The sequence below is a fragment of the Rhamphochromis longiceps genome, linkage group LG4, assembly GCF_057381845.1.
Source record: "Rhamphochromis longiceps isolate RC_006_pf linkage group LG4, R_longiceps_female_GT1.1, whole genome shotgun sequence".
Taxonomy (NCBI): Eukaryota; Metazoa; Chordata; class Actinopteri; order Cichliformes; family Cichlidae; genus Rhamphochromis; species Rhamphochromis longiceps.
In genome coordinates this window covers 24,128,016-24,147,308 of record NC_140560.1, presented here as the reverse complement: position 1 = coordinate 24,147,308, position 19,293 = coordinate 24,128,016, and the positions used below count along the sequence as shown (strand labels likewise).

The following is a 19,293-nucleotide window of genomic DNA, read 5'->3' as shown; positions in this document are numbered from 1 at the left end:
ATCGCTGAAGTTTAACTGACTTTGTGTTACACTGTGACAGTCAGGTGTTCCGCTGTTTTTAGCATGGTGTTGAAGAGGTAAATTCGGATTTCTATTCCCTTGCAGCTGACCCAGAAAGCTTTATGACCAATAAACATGGATGTTCTGTCAACACTTTTTTAAATGCATTAAATAGTTTGCTGTGATTACTGTCAGACAGAAGGGTCAGTAGAGACTGAAGGTAAGTTGCAAGCCAGGGTTGTACTTTTGCTAACTTTTGTTTCTTTGTCATTTAGGACGATTAATGGGGATGTGCCTTTGGTCCAGTCGCTGTGCCAACAGCAGATAGAGGAGAACAGCTCCAGTGTTATATTGCCAGTCACTTCATCGGTGTACATCTCAGCCTACTGAGCACACACAGATTGCTGCATCATTACTGCACAATAACTCCATCATTTTTTGAAAAAAAAACAACTCCTTATCTTCTGTACAACCTTCTGGTTTCAGTACTGTATGCATGATATCATCTGTTGATCTCTATATCATCAAATTTGATTTTTTGAAATCATTCTGGGTTAAAAACATTTTTTTGTGTGCATAAAGAAATAATATCACTCTTTTCACAGTATTAATGGGAAGAAATCACCATCCAGTACAGCAATATTTATCAGGATATACAATGAAGCCATCTCAGTCATATTGCTTTAGAACAATCATAGGAACAATAATAGTGCTATATGCTACATTACCAGTTAACTCTGAGTGCTCAAAACCAGGCCGACCCGTGGTTTACTCTCACATCAAGCAAGTTTTAAATATCACACATGTACTTTTCATCTGTTTTTCTCTCTGTGTGATCATGGTTTGATAATGTGATACACGCTGGCAGTATCCTGAAGTACAAAAAAAAAGAAAAGAAAATGTTTGTTTAGGTTTACATGTCAAAAAACAACCTGTACCTACACAGTGGACCACTGCTTGTATTTTATACTGGCCAGTCATGGCAGCGTGCTCAGCTCTGCAATAAAAAATGTTATATGGCAAAAAAAAAAAAAAGATTTTTACGTCACCCAGCTGATAAAACCAATTGTCTTCCTGTTAAGTTGGGTTAAATCCACACGCTCACACATGCACAAGCACAAGTTTAGCAGCAAAAATCCACGCTGAGGATAAAACAGGTTCGCCAGTTTTCATGTTTAGCCATGAGCTGGAGTTTCTATTTACAGCAACATTACGTTATCTTCTCTTTATTAGCTGATATTTGCCTCAGAAGCCATTCTAGCATAATTAGGTGCCAGGTACATATGATTCAATTTATGGCCAGTAGTAGTCTCATAGTTGGCGATCAAAGGTCAATACAAATAAACCACTTGCTTTTGAGTTTTAAGACAGGGCTTTATATACTTAAGGATGATTGTGTCTTTCTTTTTATTTATCGGGCAGATTAACTTTTAATTTAGACTCTTGTCGGTGTTCTGACTGTTTCGGGGATCTCCCTCATTAAATGAGCTAATTTTAGTATCTAATTTTTCCTACTAGCAACTTATGATGGTGTTAATTAGACAACAGTACAGTATTAATAATAATTTACAATGCAGCCGTCATGTAGTTTCTTTGTAGAGCTACAGCGGTACCTTCAGTAATTCAGGCTTGATCTCACAAAGTTTGTTTACAACCTCTGATGGGCCGAAATGTTTACTTTGCTTAGGTGTCGTCAGGTTTTTTGTGATGTATACTGTAAGTGCTTGTGATTCTCAAAGGCCATACTTTTTCTTCCTACTTTTGGATCAGATAAACTTGCCTTCCATTTGTTTTTATACAGTGAGTAAAGGTTTGTTTTGTTTCTGTCTTACTTTTTTCAACATTGTCTTTAAATAAACACCTTTTAAACTCATTTCTGCTTGTCTCTGTATGACTAAGAAAACTAGTCGATATGTGATTTTTTTTTTTTAAATCCCCACTAACATTTGGTTTAATGTCCCTTAGCAAGGTTTCGTTTCCATCAATAAGTTTCTGGGATAATTCTAGCTGAATTTTTGACCACTGTACTTGGCAGAATTGGTAGAGTTAGTTTAAATTGGACTTTTAAACTTTTAAATCTAATCCACAAATATAAATAGCTTTGAGATTTGGGTTTTGGGAAGGCCATTCCAGAAGTTTAATGTTAGCCTACTTTATCCTGATATGAGTTTGGAAGCATTATCCTGTTGGAACGCCCAGTAAAAGAAATCATTAAAAGCCCCAAGTACCATAAAATTCATGCCCATGATGGTTAACAGTAGCTGCAGTTAAACTGTATTTGCAGCTTCAGTTCATTATAACTTCATATGTACTTTATTTTGTTTGGCCTGACTTTTTCCGTCCTGTGTTAATTCACATCACCATTTTTTCTTGTGAGTCAAACAGTTTATAAGCTGCGTTTTTCAACATAGTTATTTTTTTAGCACTTAAGTTATTGAATTCTTTTATTGCTAATTATACAGTGTCAAGGAACATTTACCAACATATTTATTTTAATCAGTAGAGTTTAGTCATGTATACTCGTTTAATTTTATCGTCTTACTGTTTTGAATGAAAACTGCACTTTGACTTCCCGACCAGCAGGTGTCAGTGTTCAATTTTTCTCCGTCCAGCCGAGCCGTCTTCAATTTGATATTGTCGACTCTTCCTTGAACTCTGACCTGTCTGTAACCTTCAGCGTGCATGTGAAAACAGAAGAGACGTGCTGTTAGCTGAAGCTTTATTAATATTATTATTGTTGTTATTATTATATCATGGTAAGAGTACATTTGATACTTTTTGTGTTAATGTGCCAACACTGTTAGAGACTGCGGTTATTCCGGAAGCTTCCCTTGTGTGTTTGTCGCACATAAGACGTAAGACAGCTGTGCCTCCTCTTCACTGAGAGGTCTTTAATTTGATCTAGGGTTAAATTTAAACAGTTTTTAGTAAAGTCACATCCAGAAAGGATGTAGACGTGTGTGGAAAGCGTGTCGCTGTTTACAGATGTAATGCAGGTGTTGTTGACTGTAAAGTCACTTCTGGGTGTTTTTTGTGATTAACTCCGTCATTCCTGATGTTTTTTTTTCTCCTGTTGTAGGCTAAATATCTCGCACAAATCGTGGTGATGGGAGTTCAGGTGGTGGGACGTGCATTCGCTCGTGCTTTGCGACAAGAATACGCAGGTATGACCCGGAGTTAGTCGATTATTCGATTCTTGCGCAGAATACATTGTTACAAAGTACTAACCTAGTTTAACACCTGGCATAAGGTAATATAAGAAGTATCAGTTTACTTTCAGTAATATAGGGCCACACCCTGGCTGTAAGGTAAATTGTGCACACCATTATAGTTTTAGTTACCTTAGAAGCACATTTTGTAATTTTCAGACAAATGTTGCACACAAAGTCACAAGTCTGATCAGCTTTTTTTTTTTTAATCACCATTACATGTTCACTGGCCTCATGTCTGCCTTTAATTCTTCATGGCATAGGTTCACGAAGCTGCTGTAAATATTCCTCAGATCAGTTCTCTATTGGATTTAGATCTGAGGACTGTTGGAAGCAGGGAGGGATGGACATGGTCAGCAACAATACTAAATTAGCAGCCGGTGTTGTCTTCTGCTGCTGTAGCTCACCTGCTTCAAGCTTTGATGTGTCCTCTGCCTACCTTAGATCTAATGAGTGATTCTTTGAATTACTGTTGCTTTCCTGTCAGCTCAAAGCAGTCTTCCCATTCTCAATGTTGATGGCCTCGGGCATCAGCCAAGTACTTTCACCTAGACATCAGCCTGGATATTTTCTCATTTTTTAACATTCTCCGTAAACCCTACGTATGGTTATGTGCGAAAATCATAGTAGATCAGCATGCAATATTTGAACTTCAGCATGTCATCTTGACCACATCTGCATGTCTCAGTGCATTGAGTTGTTGCCATGTAATTGGCTGATTAGATAGATCCTGGCGTTAATTAATGGGAACTAATGTATCCAAGTGGCAGGTACTGTAGGTGTATGTGTGTCTGTGTGCATGTGAATCACATTTGTTTTTGTTGTGTTTTGCTACACAGCCAGTCAAGCTGCAGCGCAGGCCAGGGGCCGTTCGGGTCAGGAGTCGGCCGCAGCCTCCAGCATCACTGGAATTAGTTTGCAAGAGGCCCAGCAGATCCTCAATATCTCCAAACTTAGCCCTGAAGAGATTCAGAAGGTACAGTCACACTAGTGATCCTTTTAGATCCTTTTAAGGTTGAAATTGGTCTGGAGATCTTAGAAGCTTTTTTTTTTTTAAATACCATCTGATGTGGAAGCTTTTTACTCTTACACAGTTATTAAAACAAATACAGTAGTTTGGTTAGTTTACCGTCAAAGACTGCATGGAAGGTAAACCATCTCTAAAGTGGTCATCAAGTAATGGAATTTTTTTTTTAGCGTTTGCTTAACACTAGAACACTAACATCGGGTATATTTTACATGACAATTCCCATCAACAATACATGGCAAGCTGAAGTACTTTTCTTTTACTTCTGAATCTCTGATGTCATGTCACTGATGTGATTTGATAGAATATTTGGTTAAAAAGTGTGTGTTTCTGCTGGGAATAATTAAATGGAGTCAGATGCTGTCACTAGAATACTAATACTGAAGCATTTCTCTTCACCAGAACTACGAGCACCTTTTTAAAGTCAATGACAAGTCAGTGGGCGGTTCCTTTTACCTACAGTCAAAAGTAAGTGCTCTAAACGTGCATTCACTTTCACTTTCCAGACATTTTTTTAAATGTGTACAGTTAAGGCAGCATGAACATAAAAATTGGTACATTGTTTTTGCTTGTCTAAAGATGAAATCAGCACCAAAAAATAAATAAATAATTAAAAAGTACAATTTTATACCTGTAGGTGTCAGAGTTTTGAGTCTCAAACTCAGATCTTTCTTCTGCCAGATATTGTGAAGACAGAACTAGCTGTTCTAAAAGGTTTTTTAAACTGTTGCAAAAGGCATTTTCACCCTTTTTTTGCTGTTCTCTTGGGTTCTGATGATGCAACGACGAATCCAAACAAACCAAAAGGAATCTCTACCAAGAGGCTGAGAACATTCGCTCCACTTATTGGTCAGATGTGTCTGAGAACTGAGGAAGTATCGAAATAAAAGATATATATCATGTCAATTTAAAGTGGCACAACATCAGAGTTGGCATTTGCTCATAATGGTGGAAATGATAGAAATACACCAAAACCATAACTTTGCTCTTTGTGTTGAATTTCCGCTCATTCACACTTTGCTTGGGGAAAACACTCAGCAGAATAAAGTAGTTCATGTTGATCATGTAGCACAGATCATGTGACGGTTGCAGGTTTCAGTGCCCTGCCTTCTTCCACAATACAAAGTTAACTGGTCATACGAGCTGTTTAGTTCCTGAGGGAAAACTAACCAGTCTGATCAGACTGAACTAAAGAGTGATGATGTTAAATGACTCTGATGCTGACAGATTCCCTCAGAAACTGTTTATTCTCAGAGATGCTGTTTGTGTTCAAAATACCTGTTTTAATATATTTTTTAATTAAATTATAAATACACTGTTTACTATATTAATCATTCACATTGAGTGAATCCTCTCCATGGTGAGCGCACAGTGCTGTGGGAAAGTATTTTCCCTCTTCCTCATTTTTTTGTTTTTGGTTTTTTGTGTACTTGTAACTTCCAAAACTTTTATCTTCTATTTTTCTGTTCCCTAAACTTTTAAAATTTCTAGATTAACATGCAAAAGATAGATAATATCGATCTATCTTTGCTTATTTTCTCTGAATTTTTAACTTGAAGGCATCAAAATGTGTCCGTTCCAGTTACGATGCAAACGGTTGTAGTGGCAACTTGATTTAAAAACTCCACTATGTTCACAAGAAAAAAAGAATTGCCACAGGCTAAAGACAGAAAAGTCACTGTGGGGCAGATTTCACTGGCTGACTGGTCGGATCGGACCAAAGTCCATGTTTGAAAGCTCAGTGTTTTTTTCGCTCTCAGGACCAGCCTGATAGTTTCTATGACAGATGTGCAAATACAAACTTCTCACTCCTATTTTAGTCTTCTCATTGAATATCAAGTAACACGTGGGTGGAGTCGACTCTTTGTAATGAGTAATGTTTGACGTTCAGTCAGTTGCTCTGTACTTCCTCTTTACTGTGACTAATTTGTATTTTAAAAACATTGAAGTCACCTCTTTCTCTTTGTCATCACTGTTATTGTTTGTGTGTAGGTGGTGCGAGCAAAAGAGCGTCTGGACGAGGAACTAAGTATACAGAAAAAAGAAGAAAAGCAGCAATCACAGCAGAACACGGAAACATGAAGGACAAAGCGATGCCCGGTCTTTCCTCTCCCCATCCTCTGTAAATTATAACCCAATTAAAAGTCTTCTCCTTTTCTCTAGTTTTGACTTTGTGACACTTTTTTTTCCAAGCAATGAGGTGCAAAAAAGGAAACTATAATTCTAAACATACAATTTTAGCTTATGTGCTGAATTTAACTGCATCGAGTTGAATGTTAATCAGGTTATTCTGGGTGGGTTTTCACCTGTTTTAATGTATATGTGAGATAGAAATGAAAATGCACACAGAAGTATCAAATGCAGCTTTATTAAACATTTTTTTGTTTTCATTGACATTATTATCAATATCGTAATAAAATTCCTCTAAAACAGGAGCACGCCGCTATGTTGTACCAATTGGAGACTTTTACAACTCTAAAATTCTGCATGTTCGACCATAGAACATGACGCCAGGAAAAAAAATATATATTTTCATATAATCATTTTCTTTTTCATAGTGTATAACTTCTATATTTACCTATAATAATAAAAAGGCACTTGGAAAAATTAAAATACTGACATAATATCTCACAAATGTGCAAAAAAACAGAACTTGGAACAGGCCTTGCGTGGCCTTAGTCTTATCATTAACCCTTTGTGCAACGCCGTAGCGCTTTCGGTCAGCGGCACCCCTTTTACCCTGACCCGACTCGCTGACAGCTTTTTGCCCTGGATTTCAGCTCCACGCGTCTCAACGTGAAGTGTTAAAATCTGCAGGAACGCGTACCACTTTTTCTTTTTATGCTATATGAAAAATAAGATTTTAGAATTCAGACATTTTAGCGACTCCGAATGACTTTTTACAATGACTTTGTTCCCAAAAACAACCGACGAATAACGCACTACGCTGAGAAAAGACGTGACAGCATCACCTTATCTACACTCGCTATAAAGGGGGGAGGGGGGCAGTTTATTACAGGCTGAGCTCAAAGGGTTAATGGATCGTACAGCTTATTTAATATTAAAGATGGGTGGACCCTGGAAGGATCCGTGTCAGTATCGTCCAGACTTCTGCAGCCACGCAGAGTCTCTGTCCCTGGCTTCGACCAGCAAGAGGAAGAGACAGACAGGGGAGGTGGAGGAGGAAGAGGAGAGCCGCAGCATCTGTGGGTTTCACTGTTGCCATGGAAACCGTGTCTAGCCTACTTAACACCTGTTTTGGTGACATCACACGCCAGGATTGTCCACTCAAAGAGCGAGAAATTCTTTTCAATTCAATGCCCACCCGGACTCCAAAGACAGGCCAATGGTGTGTGTGTGTGTGGTGTTTTTTGGGGGGGGGGGGGGTCTCTGAGATAATAATGACTAACAAAATTACTGAGGCAGAAACACAGGTAGGCTGTGAATCCTGGTGGACCTGTGGGCAGCACAAACTCAGGCACGGGGGTTTATACTTCTTTTGTTTGCTGTGAAAGTGGCCTTTTTACTATCCCTGTCAAAACAAGAAAAGCTTTTTGGCCGGGAGGTGGGGGAGTTGAGCCTGTAGGTTTAATCGATAAAAAAAGAAAAGAAAGAAAAAAGCCCAGAGAGCAGCTAGAGTTCAGTGGCCTAGTTTTCTGCAGGCTGGTATGCCTCTGAGTGGCTGCCACATTGGGCACAGCACAGCGACTTCAGAGCTGAGAGGGCCGTTTGCTGGGGTAGGTGGCCAGATGGAGAGTGGCTGCGCTGCACAGCCATCCTCCACTGGCATACAGCCTCTGCTCTCATCTCTCCCCGTCCCTTGTCTATTCATTTATTCATTCAGCCAAGCCTTTCTCTTTGCTCTCACGCTCTCTCAGTGCTGCCCAACATTTCACAGTCAGATGTTTTCCTTTTTGTTGTTTTTTTGTTTCGGATACTCTCTCAATAAAGACATTTATTATGCTCACACTCCCTCAGTGGCACACACCGGTGTGTTTGTCTTGGAGGACTGTAATGTCAAAGCAGTGGTTCCAACCTTTTGGCTTAAGACAAAAGGGATCAAATCTGCAGTTATGGCCTCGAAATCAGGGTTGCCAGGTTTTGGTAGAATCTGTAAAGTTTTGGAAGTGCTGCCTCTTGTTTGTTCTGCATGAAAATTGCACACATCATTCATTTGAACCCAAACCTACTGAACAGATTACAGATCACTGTGTCTGCCACCTTGTCTTTTTGCACAGTGTATGGTCTTAGTCTTAATATATGTTCAGCAGATCCCCCAAACACTGATACCGTTCCTTACAACACGGTTTCATTTTAACTCTAAGAAATTTAACAGCGTCGCCCTTTACATATCAATAAAGACGTTGTTTGACGATCATTAGAGCAGGTTCTATGTTTTTTTCCAAGGGTAGCCTTGGTAAGCTGTATAGGCAGAGCTCACTTCTGATTCAAACCCAGTCATTTTGCTCTGGAAGCAGATCTGCAATATGACAGAAAAGACTCAGATCAAAGAGAAACAAAGGTTACCCATAGAAGGCATCCAAGGGGGAGGAGTTAAGGAGTTTGTGACACTGTATAGGAAACCACACTGAGGACTTAACTGTCTCTGTGAGGTTACGCTCGGGAAAGGCAGTGTGTTAAAGTACATGATAACATACTACAATGGAAAAAATTGGCCATAGGTGTGAACAGTGGTCTGTCTCTCTGTTAGCCCTGTGACAGACTGGTGAGCTGTCCTTTTGCCCAGTAAAAGCTGGGATACACGCCAGCACCCCTACTAATCCTGAAGAGGATGGATGGGTGGATGGCAGCACTAGATGATAGAGATCACTTGAATTATTAAAATGATCCTGAGGGGCAAAAGAATCACACTGGATTCATTATTCTAGAAAGACTAAAGATTATTCACATATAGGTCTAATGGCAAAATAACGGGCTGGCAAACAGACTTAGTGTCATCCACTGATCTACTGAAGCATTTTTAAAGTTTTTAAAAATTATTACCCGACCCTTCAGATTTATAATAATATCCCTTTTGTCTCCCAGATGTCAGATTGGGGACCACTGCTGCTGGAAAACCAACCAAAGCTCTCCCTCTCTTCGACTCTTCGACCTCTCGAAAGACTCATCCTCGACAGCAGAAAGCTGATTTGCAGAGAAGCCATGACAGAACACAAGAAGCATCTTCAACATTAGAAAAAATGTCTCGTCTGAACAACAGCAAAACAAAAAGAGAGAGAAAAAAAACACGAAACAGCAATAACTAAATGTATCGCCCCCTTGGATAAAGTGATGAAAAAAGGAGACAGCCAATGAAGCGGAAGGAGAGGGGAGAGATGGAGGAGTGAAGAGAGAGGAGGGCTGGGGTTTATGTCAGTCTCTTGAGGGAATGTTCCTTGTGTTATGATCCTCCTCTCCCGCTCCTCGACCTCTCTCTTCTGTGCACGCAGCAATCAAAGTCAGTGTCACGGACAATTACTGAGCGACAGGCGTCTGGAAGGACCCACAGCAGGAAAAAAAACCGGACTGAGAGCAAAACAACTGATCAAAGAACCGTGTAACATTTCATAAGAACACACAAGGGATATAGTTTGTGATAAGTGCATGTCGACAGCTTTATCAAACCATGAGAAGTTTCCCAGAAGTTAAATGAGTCTTTTTTTGTTGTTGTTTTGTCCATTTTTGCCCCTTTGGACAGAGTAAATTGAGGCAGTTTGCAATAGTGTGGCTTCATATTCAGTCCAGCTGTATGTGGCACTGAGTGCACAACACCCCCCCGCCCAAACACACCTCCACCCCTCCTCTGTGGCACAATGTGAACATCCCGCTTGCAGTTTTCCAGGTACTTTTGGCACAGCGTGAAAACTTGTTGAACTCAGGACAAATATTCGACCGACGGCTCCGGGTTGGACCTCGACTGGACGACCACCTGTTTTTCACAGCTGGTTTTGGGTCGGGTTACTTAAAAAAAAAAAAAAAAATACAAGACAGTAGTGTTTATCGCCACAGTGGCCCTTTCATACGCAAGATGGCCGTGTTGATTCAATTACGAGAAAGCAGCTGGACAATCCAAGAGAAAAAAACAGTGCTAGTTCTGTAAAAGGCAAGCAGGATGTCGTGTGTGTCACGTCCTACTAGGAGGGGGGTTGGAGGGTGTCGGCTACACCACAGTGCCTTAAATCTCACTTGAAAATCGATTGGTGATTGCCAGGTGATGTAACACCGTTTGTCTATGTTATGTCCTCAGTTTGCTCCGTGCCCCTAAAAGCCCCTAGTCTGCACACCTCGTACACATTCTGGTGGACTAGGCTGGTCTGTGTTGGTCACCCTCTCCCCAAACTGGGGACAGATTGTCAATAGTTAGCAGCAGTTTTGAGGTTTCGATACTATAGCCAGTTGACGCTATTATTCGCTGTGTTTAATGGTCTCGTCACCCCGCACAAATACATTTGAGTTCACTTGCTTTGGTTTGGCAAGCTTGTCTGGATCATATTAATCACAGCGTCCTGCGAGAAATAGGTCAAAACTTTAAAGTGATTTGAGAATCCCCCTGTTTGCCTAAATGTGAGCGCGTCACTTATTTTGTGTGTGTGTGTGTGTGTGTGTGTGTGTGTGTGTGTGTGTGTGTGTGTGTGTGTGTGTGTGTGTGTGTGTATCTCACTGCGAAGCTGGAGGCACACTGTCAAAGTACAGTCTTATAAAAACTTGTCAATGAAGGAGGACTTTTGTAAGAACACAGAGCACTAAGACTGTCACTTTCATGGTCCTTGTCCATAGAAACAGCAAACAGGAATGAGTAGAGTATAAAATAAGAGAGGAAAGAGGAGCCTGTTGTAAGGCCTTAGCCATACAAGTTTCCTGAACAGAGCATTTGGGCCTCAAGTTTAGTTTTTTGCCAACAATGCGATAGCCTTCCGTTGCACGCTCATTCTTGTGAGGTGTAGTATTTTCACTTGTTTTGCTGATTGCCGATTTGATAAGTATGCTTTTATTCTTTAAGTGTCTCTATCCCAATGCATTGCCTGGATTTGATTGTGCGAGCCAATCCCTATCACCTTTGACTGCCCAGACCCTCACTATGGCATTGACCCTCCCAGCCCGACCCCCTGAGCTCTTCTGGAATGTGTGTTAGTAAAACGTGTGTGTGTGTGTGTGTGTGTGTGTGTGTGTGTGTGTGTGTGTGTGTGTGTGTATCAGTTGACCACAGCTGGCTTGAGCACCACAGTGCCTGGGGGGATGACGACCCAGGACAAAGGATCATGAGACCCTCCTGTGGAGAGGTTCAGGGCCCCCCCAGTCACCTCATTCTCTGCCTCCTCTCCTTTGCACTCGGATGCGGGCCCCAGAACCGGCACCATCGGCAGGCCCAGGGCCGAGGAGGGAAACGCGGGGGAGAGAAGATGGGACTTTGTGAGACCCAGCGGGGAGCCGTTGAAAGAGAGGATGGATGTTCCTCCCAAGCTGCCAGGAGGGGAGTTGGCACAGCCCAGTGTGCTGAGGTCCAGGGGCCGAGAACTGAGTGGGGACAGGGGCAGGCTTCCACCCAGGCCCTGCAGAGCATGGCCTCCCAGGAGAGCAGCCGCTGCCCCTGGGATTATAATGTGGGCTCCACTCACATAGGACAACTCTGAATCTTTCCCACCACCACTAGTAAACCCCCCGCTCTGACTTCCCTTTAACAGGGAGCCCACTCCACCTGAGGAGCCCTGCTCCTGAGTCACAAAGTGGCCGTGGGCTTTGATGTGCTTGCGGAGAGAGCTGGGATCTGTGTAGCGCTTCAAGCAGCCCACCATCTTGCAGTAGTAGGGCTTGTCCACATAGTGCGTGCGTGTGTGTTTGAAGCGGTCGCTGGAGTTGGAGTAGCGCTTGTTGCAACCCTCATACGGACAAATGTAGGGCTTTTCACCTGCAGGGGGAGAGATGATACAGATGTTTAGATTCATTCAGAAAATCTTAAAAATCTACTCCACAAAAACAAAAGCCTTTGTAGGAATTAAGTAGAGACTTTATATGAAGGATTTCACAGCCTCAAGCTGAATGTTTTTGCAGTCATCGTCTTAGTTTTTTGAAACCAAACAGCTGTTATCTATTGACTCTCCAATCACAAGTCAGCCAATGAGCACAGCTCGGTTTAGCCTGCTTTCTTACTCTAATGGAGATCGCCATTTACAAAATGTCATGTTTTATTTAATATGACTCGATAGAAGCCATCAAAAACACAAGCTGACTATTATAAAGAACTTCCTTATTAATTTTTACTTTACAGTTTAATTGTATAGCAAACACTGCCTCAGATATCCGTCAGTACTCACTGGGCTCTGACCACTGACCTGTGTGTGAGCGGTTGTGTATCTTGAGATTCTCCAGGCGCGAGAAGCTCTTGTTGCAGGTGGGACAGCGATGGGGTTTCTCATTAGTGTGAGTGCGAATGTGGATGAGCATTTTGTACCTGCGGCACACACAAACGAAAAAGCTTTAAATCTATTTCTCACTTGTTGAATTTCCCCCCTCAGAGACAAAATGAACCGTTTTCAACTCACCTAGCATTAAACCCTCTCCCTTTGCGAGCACAGCCCTCCCAGTGGCAGCAGTACCCAGAATCCTTTTCAGGTTTGACGTGGAAGTCGTTAACGTGGTCCACCAGGTCTTGCAGGGAGTCAAACAGCAGATGGCACTAAGGGAGGGAAAAGCATTTGAATATAATCTTGTGACAATGCAGTTGTTTTGATTTGATTCAAACTTCCCTGCAAGGGCATCAGAAAAAGCTTTACCTTCTTCCAACGACAGGCTAGCTGTTCATCTGCTGAAAGATCTGGAGAGGATCTCTTGTCACTAGTCTGGCCAATGAACATAGAGGATGGAAGGTGAAGTCCTGTCCCATGTCCTATTGGCACAAAGAACTGGAAGGCCTGTGAGATATGAGAATTCTGGTAAAAACAAACCAAAAAAAAAAGAGGGAAAACAGCAACAGAGTTATTAAACTGCTGCACAAGCTTTACTGTATATCATAAAACCCAGAAAATGAAAGGATATATGTAAATAACACTCAGCTGCCACTGTCCATAGTTATGATCGTATAAGGGTGAAACCTTCTGTTTAGTACTAGCTGTTGCACTTCCAGCTTTAAAGCTGTGGAGTGCGCTGCATTGGAAAAGCAGACAGGTGCTGATGGACGGACTGACTGACAAAGTAAAAGTGTCGCTTTTTATCAATGGAGTACTGAACTGCAGATTCATGTCCTTCCCTTCAAAAAAAATCCCTTCCACTTTTCCTCTAGTAGTTTCCCGCTGTGCACTACAAAACCTCCCTACATCCCTGAGCTCGGCATGAGAGATGTAAGATTCGCTGGATCTCAGCTGGGGCTCAAAGATCTAATGCACCAGCTCACCCACACACACTCATACACACACAGTTTATCTTAGCTCGAGGAGAGAACGGGAAGGATGAAATGCTGCGTTTACAAAGAGCCACACAGGTACACGGAGATTTCAAGGGGAGCACAGACGGAGAAAAAGGGCGTACAGAGAGATCACAGTCTTCAGTGTTAGAATGCGCAGGTGACAAATTTCATAAAATGACGCCGTTTCCCTGCACTGAGCTGCAGCTCTGTGTGCAAAAAGTGTGTGAGCTACTTTGTAAGAGGTCTTATTTTTGGGTGTGACGGTAAGATAGACTGATAGTCTCCAATCTATGTCCACAGGGATAAGTTAAGTGTGTGCTGCGGTGGGTTTGGGTTGGAGGGATGTGAGACTCAATAAGATGTGGGGCGACTGAATGGCCCCAGCCAGCATGCCTCAATTCAATTGCGTGGGAATTGAATTAGGCGGCGTGAGGTCTGCATGTCTTAAATCCGATTATAAATGTACACACCAACATCCATACACACACACACATCATGCCAGCAGGGCCACTGAGTCCAAGTTGCACAGACAAAGGTATTTGTTGGGGACACAAGAGGTGTTTGATAAGACTTTACCCCCTCACTCTGCCACTCTGTCTCACACAGAGGCCTCCCACCCTTTCCATAGCCTGATTCCCTTATGTGAGTGTGACACAACCCGATGTTGTTCCTGATTTGCTGACCCTAGCAGGCTGACTCACTCCTAGCTGTCGACAGGAAAGTGTGCTCACTCACCGCTGCAGTGAGAGACGGTGTTCATTTTAACAACAACTTGGAGGTGAACGAAGAAAAGAGTATGAGAGTATGAGAAAATGTGGATTTGGAGCACTTATGTGTGCTTGTCAGAGTGTGTGTGTGTGTGAATTTGAGCTCTGATATACTCACGCCTGAAGGGATGTAGTTTCCGTTGGTCATTTCTGGAGAGCTTGGGGTGTGGCGGGAGGATGGAGACATGCTCAGGTCCACTGCAGGGGGGGTGGGAGTGTCTGTTCGATCATGAGGGACCACCTGCACGCCTATGAAAACACAACACAGGGACACTAGCCTCAGTGTGTCCACTTAAACATAGAAACAGTTGTGTTGTGGTTTGTTATTACTCACCTGTGTGTGGAGATGCTGGTGAGGCAGGCTCTATGACTGCTGTCCCATCATCTGCCATGTGGAGCTGGCGAGCATGTTTGGGGTGCAGCGGTGAGAGAGGAGGATTGCGCGCCCCTCTGTCCTTCCCGTTGGCCCTCCGAGGAAGCTTCAGGTCCAGAGGCTCGTCCAGCGACAGCATGATCGCAGACCTCCCTCCTGCAAGTGCGTGCAAGCTCGGCGTTAATATACACCTGCAGTACTGCGCACGTAAATGTTGTTGAAAGTATCTCCCTTTCCACGATCCCACTGGGGAAGAAATACCTTAAACATTGCCGAACCGACCACAATCATAAACTGAAACACCGAGTGAGCCAAAGAATAATAAACACACAGACACACACACACACACACACACTGAGGGCCCAGTGACCCCTCTTCTTTTTTTTTCTTCGACCTTTACGAACACTCATCCTGAGGAATGTCTACAATCCAATCCAGATGGTCACCCCCACCACTAGCCTGACTTCTTTCCACCCCTTGGCCACTCTTTCGCTCCGTCACATCACCCCCACCCCTGAGACCGTGCACCTTCAGACACCGTAGACCTTTGAGACCAAACCCTGAAGGTCTTTAAGTTCAGCTGTACCCACTGCATTTATCTCCTCCCTCCTCTAAAAACACTGACCTCTGGACCCAGACTGGGGGCTGTGGGCATGACTCTTCTTCTAACTCTCATTATGACTCAGGAACTGGACACCTCCATGAAGCCCATTGTTATATTTATGAGTTCAAATCCTTAACAATAACTTCCTAAATAAAAAATCACATTCTTTTGACTAAATGAATTAGGAATTCTATCGTGGTCCAGACAGTTTTTGTGGCTTCAGTTCATTTTCTAAATTCCCTGGTGTGCAGCTCAATAGCAACTTGGACTGGCCACAGGCAGGTGGTGTACAGTAAGGGACAAAGAGTTTCTGTCCTAAGGAGACTAAGGTAATTCAACAGCTGTAAACTCCTGCTGTTCACCATACGGTGGTGGCCATTGCTCTGTTTTTTTTGTTTTTTTGCTGTGGCCTACTGGGAAGAAGGTGTAGACAAACTTATCAAGAGCGCTGACTCTGCGCTGACTCTGCGGCCGGGTATGAAAGCTGTCGGAGCTGAAATCAGTTATGATAAACCCTGCACACCCACTCCAAACCCTGAGGTTGTTTGGTCTTTATCATATTACTACAGTCATAGATTGAATGGAAGTGATGGACTTGTCCACAAACGTTGGCGAGCTACACTCTGAGCTGTACTGAAAGCATAAATGGAGACCATTCGCCCTCAAAGTCCAAGTTGCACCTTATGAAACAAGCTGGCTGCTGCGCTGAGGCACAGCTTTTACTCTAGCAACACTTTTTTTATTTCACTTTACCAAATTGTACTACTGCTCGGCTAGTAGTTAGCAACTATTTGCAGACATATGTGAAAAACTACAGTAACTTTAGTAATCTGCAAACAACCAAAGCAATCACTAAGAAGTTTTTGGTACATTGCCCTCTTTGAATCTGATTTCCCCCACCGAGAGCAGGCAACCTCCAGGAACCACTGCTATCCAGTCAGGGAATACATATTTTTCACTAGTAACCGATGGCTGTATCACGTCTATTATGTCTAACTGTCATCCACATGACATCTGTGAGAAACCTCAGTACACCCCCATTTTATGATAAACGCTTAATTTTAGAGTTCCAAATGTGTTCTGGAGTATTTTTAATTCTACTGTTTCCTACTCACGTTTGGGTTTGAGTGAGTGAAATTCTGGCAGTTTATCAGTATGTTATTTTGCATTAATTGGCAAAAATCTGTGTCACCCATGCAGTCTATGTGAGGGATGTCAAACATAAGGTCCAGGGGCCAGAATCAGCCCGGCAAAGAAACCAATCTGACCCACAGAACGGCTCGGGAAAATCTACGTTTTATAGCTTTTCTAAGTGACAGAACTCCAGCATGGCCATGGCTACAATAAAGTGATTAATTAATAAACAATTAAATGACAGAAAGTTCCTGGTTTTACACTATCTACTATAGAAAGTGCTGAAAAAAGACTGTTTCTGTTAATTAATAAAAACTTTCAGGTTTATATTACAGGGCAGTCTGGCCAATAAGCTACCAGAACTACTACTTCTTTCTGTAATTGTCCACATTCATGTCTTAGAATTTCAAATTCAAATTCAAATTCAAATTTTATTTGTCACACACACACAACCATACACAGTATGACATGGGGGTGAAATGCTTGTAGCTGTACAATGCCCGACCATTAAATGACAGAAGAAAAGTTTTACAATATTTACAATTTACTACAAAAATTTACAAATTAACTTAGGAATTTACAGTAAAGAATGTGCAAATAGCAGAAGAGATTATAAAGATAAGGATTATAAATTATAGGAATTATAGGATTATAGGAAATGTGTGGTGGTGCGTGTGGTGACGTGTGTGAGAGTCCAGTCTTATAGTGACGTGTTGGGAGAGTCCAGTCCTACACCTGGTTCAGGCCCCGAATAGCCTGGGGGAAGAAGCTCCTCTTCATTCTCTCTGTTTTGGCCTTAAGGGAGCGGAAGCGCTTCCCAGACCTCAACAGTGAGAAGAGTCCATTGTTGGGATGGGAGAGGTCCATCATAATCTTCCTAGCTTTGGACTTGCACCGCTTGGTGTAGATGGACAGCAGGTCAGGGAGCTCTGATTGAATGATGCGTTCTGCCGAGCGCACCACCCTTTGCAGATCTCGTCTGTCCTGCTTGGTGCTGTTCCCAAACCAGGTGCAGATGTTTGCCGTCAGGACGCTCTCTATGGTGCAGGAGTAGAAGTTCTTGAGCACCTTCAGTGGCAGATGGAAATCTCTAAGTCTTCTGAGGAAGAAGAGACGCTGACGGGCTTTCTTAACCAGGGTGTTGATGTGACAGGACCATGACAGGTCCTGAGTGATGTGGACACCCAGGTATCGGAAACTGTCCACTCTCTCCACTGGCGTGCCACTGATGATGAGGGGTTTGTAATTCCTCGCCTGCTTTGTAGTGAAGTCCACGATCAGCTCCTTAGTCTTGCTGATGTTTAGGAGGAGGTTATTCTCCTGGCACCAGGTCTCCAGGTTCCTAATCTCCTCCAGGTAGGCCGTCTCGATGTTGTCGGAGATCAGGCCCACAACAGCAGTGTCGTCAGCAAACTTGACAATGGAGGTGGTGTCGGATGTGGCTACACAGTCATAAGTGTACAGTGAGTACAGCAGGGGGCTTAAAACACAGCCCTGAGGCACTCCAGTGCTGAGTGAGATGGAGGGGGAGACTTGTTTTCCTACCCTCACTGATTGGGGTCTGTCTGTGAGGAAGTTGAGGATCCACTGACACAGTGATGAGCTGAGTCCTAGATCCGTCAACTTGGTGAAAAGCTTAGAGGGAATTATTGTGTTGAATGCTGAACTGTAGTCCACGAACAGCATCCTAACATAATTCCCTCTGCCAGTGTCCAGGTGACTCAGGGATGTGTGGAGCAGGTGAGATATGGCATCGTCTGTGGAACGATTAGTCCGGTAAGCAAACTGAAGTGAGTCGATGGTGGGAGGAAGTGAAGAAGTGATGTGATCTCTCATCAGTCTTTCAAAACACTTCATCACAATTGAAGTCAGTGCTACTGGACGGTAAGCCCAAAGCCCAAAGAGTTGTGCACACCGATTTCTTTCCTTTTCTCAGGAGCAGCATTTCTTTATCACGTAGAAAGACTGAGATGTTTTATTAAAATTGCACTTCTTTTTCTTTTATTAAGATATTTTGGGGATTAATTAAACTTGTTTACACTGACAGAAAGGAGACTTTCGCAGGTCTGGCCCACTTAAAAATGACTTTCTCATCCCTGGTCTACAGATTCAGTATGCTGACCAAAGTTGCTGGCATTAGCTGACAGCTAATAATCCCAGCCTGCCATGTAAATGTTTTCATTGCTAGAGTGGCAGCTACAAAGCTAAAGGGACTATCATTTACATACAGTCTATGCCATACAATTTTGAATGTTTAAGCCAAGCTATCCTCTGAACATAAAGTCCTAGGATTCAGTGCTTCTCTACACAAACATCTTCTCCATCTGTACAGTTGCAGTTTTATAATTTCTTATTTTAAGTGTCTATAAAGTGTATACCATATGCACACAGATTCTTTCTGATATACATGCTTGCTCACACATGCATACAAGCAATTGCTCAAACTGTAATTTCAAAAATTATCCATCTGTTCCCCCTCTCCTTCGCACACATGCCGAGACAAACTCATAGAAGGGATGGCTAGTCGTGAATGGTGGGCTTTCAGTGCAACTGGCTAGCAGCCACATGAGAAGCCCTTGTTTCTGGGAGGCATGGAGCAGGGAGGTCACCAGGTTCGCCATCCCAACGAGGGATCGCCAACAGCTCACACACACACAAATACAGACACACAGCCAGGGGGTTGGGAGGGGTGTAAAGACTCAATCAGCCATAGATAAGAGGATGATAGTTCACACACGTACTGATGCAAACAGAAGAAGGCACTGTATGAGAGCAGCGT

At 42.7% G+C, this 19,293-nt stretch overlaps 3 protein-coding genes across 6 annotated transcripts in view; 2 read left to right on the top strand and 1 right to left on the bottom strand.

Annotated features, from left to right (window-relative positions):
• The window catches only part of coro7 (coronin 7), a 105,570-nt gene extending 104,535 nt beyond the window's left edge, over positions 1-1,035 (top strand). For both annotated transcript variants that reach the window (XM_085403984.1, XM_085403983.1), the window contains exon 28: positions 276-1,035. In XM_085403984.1, coding sequence (XP_085260110.1) covers positions 276-284 — 9 coding nt within the window. In that variant the 3' untranslated portion in view covers positions 285-1,035. The remainder of the gene's footprint in view (positions 1-275) is intronic.
• A 1,589-nt stretch (positions 1,036-2,624) lies between these two features.
• pam16 (presequence translocase associated motor 16) lies at positions 2,625-6,399 on the top strand. The gene is made up of 5 exons (XM_085403993.1): positions 2,625-2,756; positions 3,080-3,164; positions 4,049-4,185; positions 4,639-4,704; positions 6,229-6,399. The coding sequence occupies exons 1-5, from the start codon at positions 2,754-2,756 to the stop codon at positions 6,316-6,318; spliced, it is 381 nt and encodes a 126-aa protein (XP_085260119.1). The 5' UTR covers positions 2,625-2,753; the 3' UTR covers positions 6,319-6,399.
• A 1,213-nt stretch (positions 6,400-7,612) lies between these two features.
• Positions 7,613-19,293, bottom strand: part of glis2b (GLIS family zinc finger 2b) — a 30,635-nt gene continuing 18,954 nt past the window's right edge. For 2 of the 3 annotated variants that reach the window (XM_085403985.1, XM_085403987.1), the window contains 6 exons: positions 14,738-14,932; positions 14,522-14,652; positions 13,008-13,163; positions 12,777-12,910; positions 12,567-12,685; positions 7,613-12,142 (listed from right to left, as the gene is read on the bottom strand). In XM_085403985.1, the coding sequence (XP_085260111.1) occupies positions 11,430-12,142; positions 12,567-12,685; positions 12,777-12,910; positions 13,008-13,163; positions 14,522-14,652; positions 14,738-14,932 (1,448 nt within the window). In that variant the 3' untranslated portion in view covers positions 7,613-11,429. The remainder of the gene's footprint in view (positions 12,143-12,566; positions 12,686-12,776; positions 12,911-13,007; positions 13,164-14,521; positions 14,653-14,737; positions 14,933-19,293) is intronic. The other variant, XM_085403986.1, reaches the window with a different exon arrangement.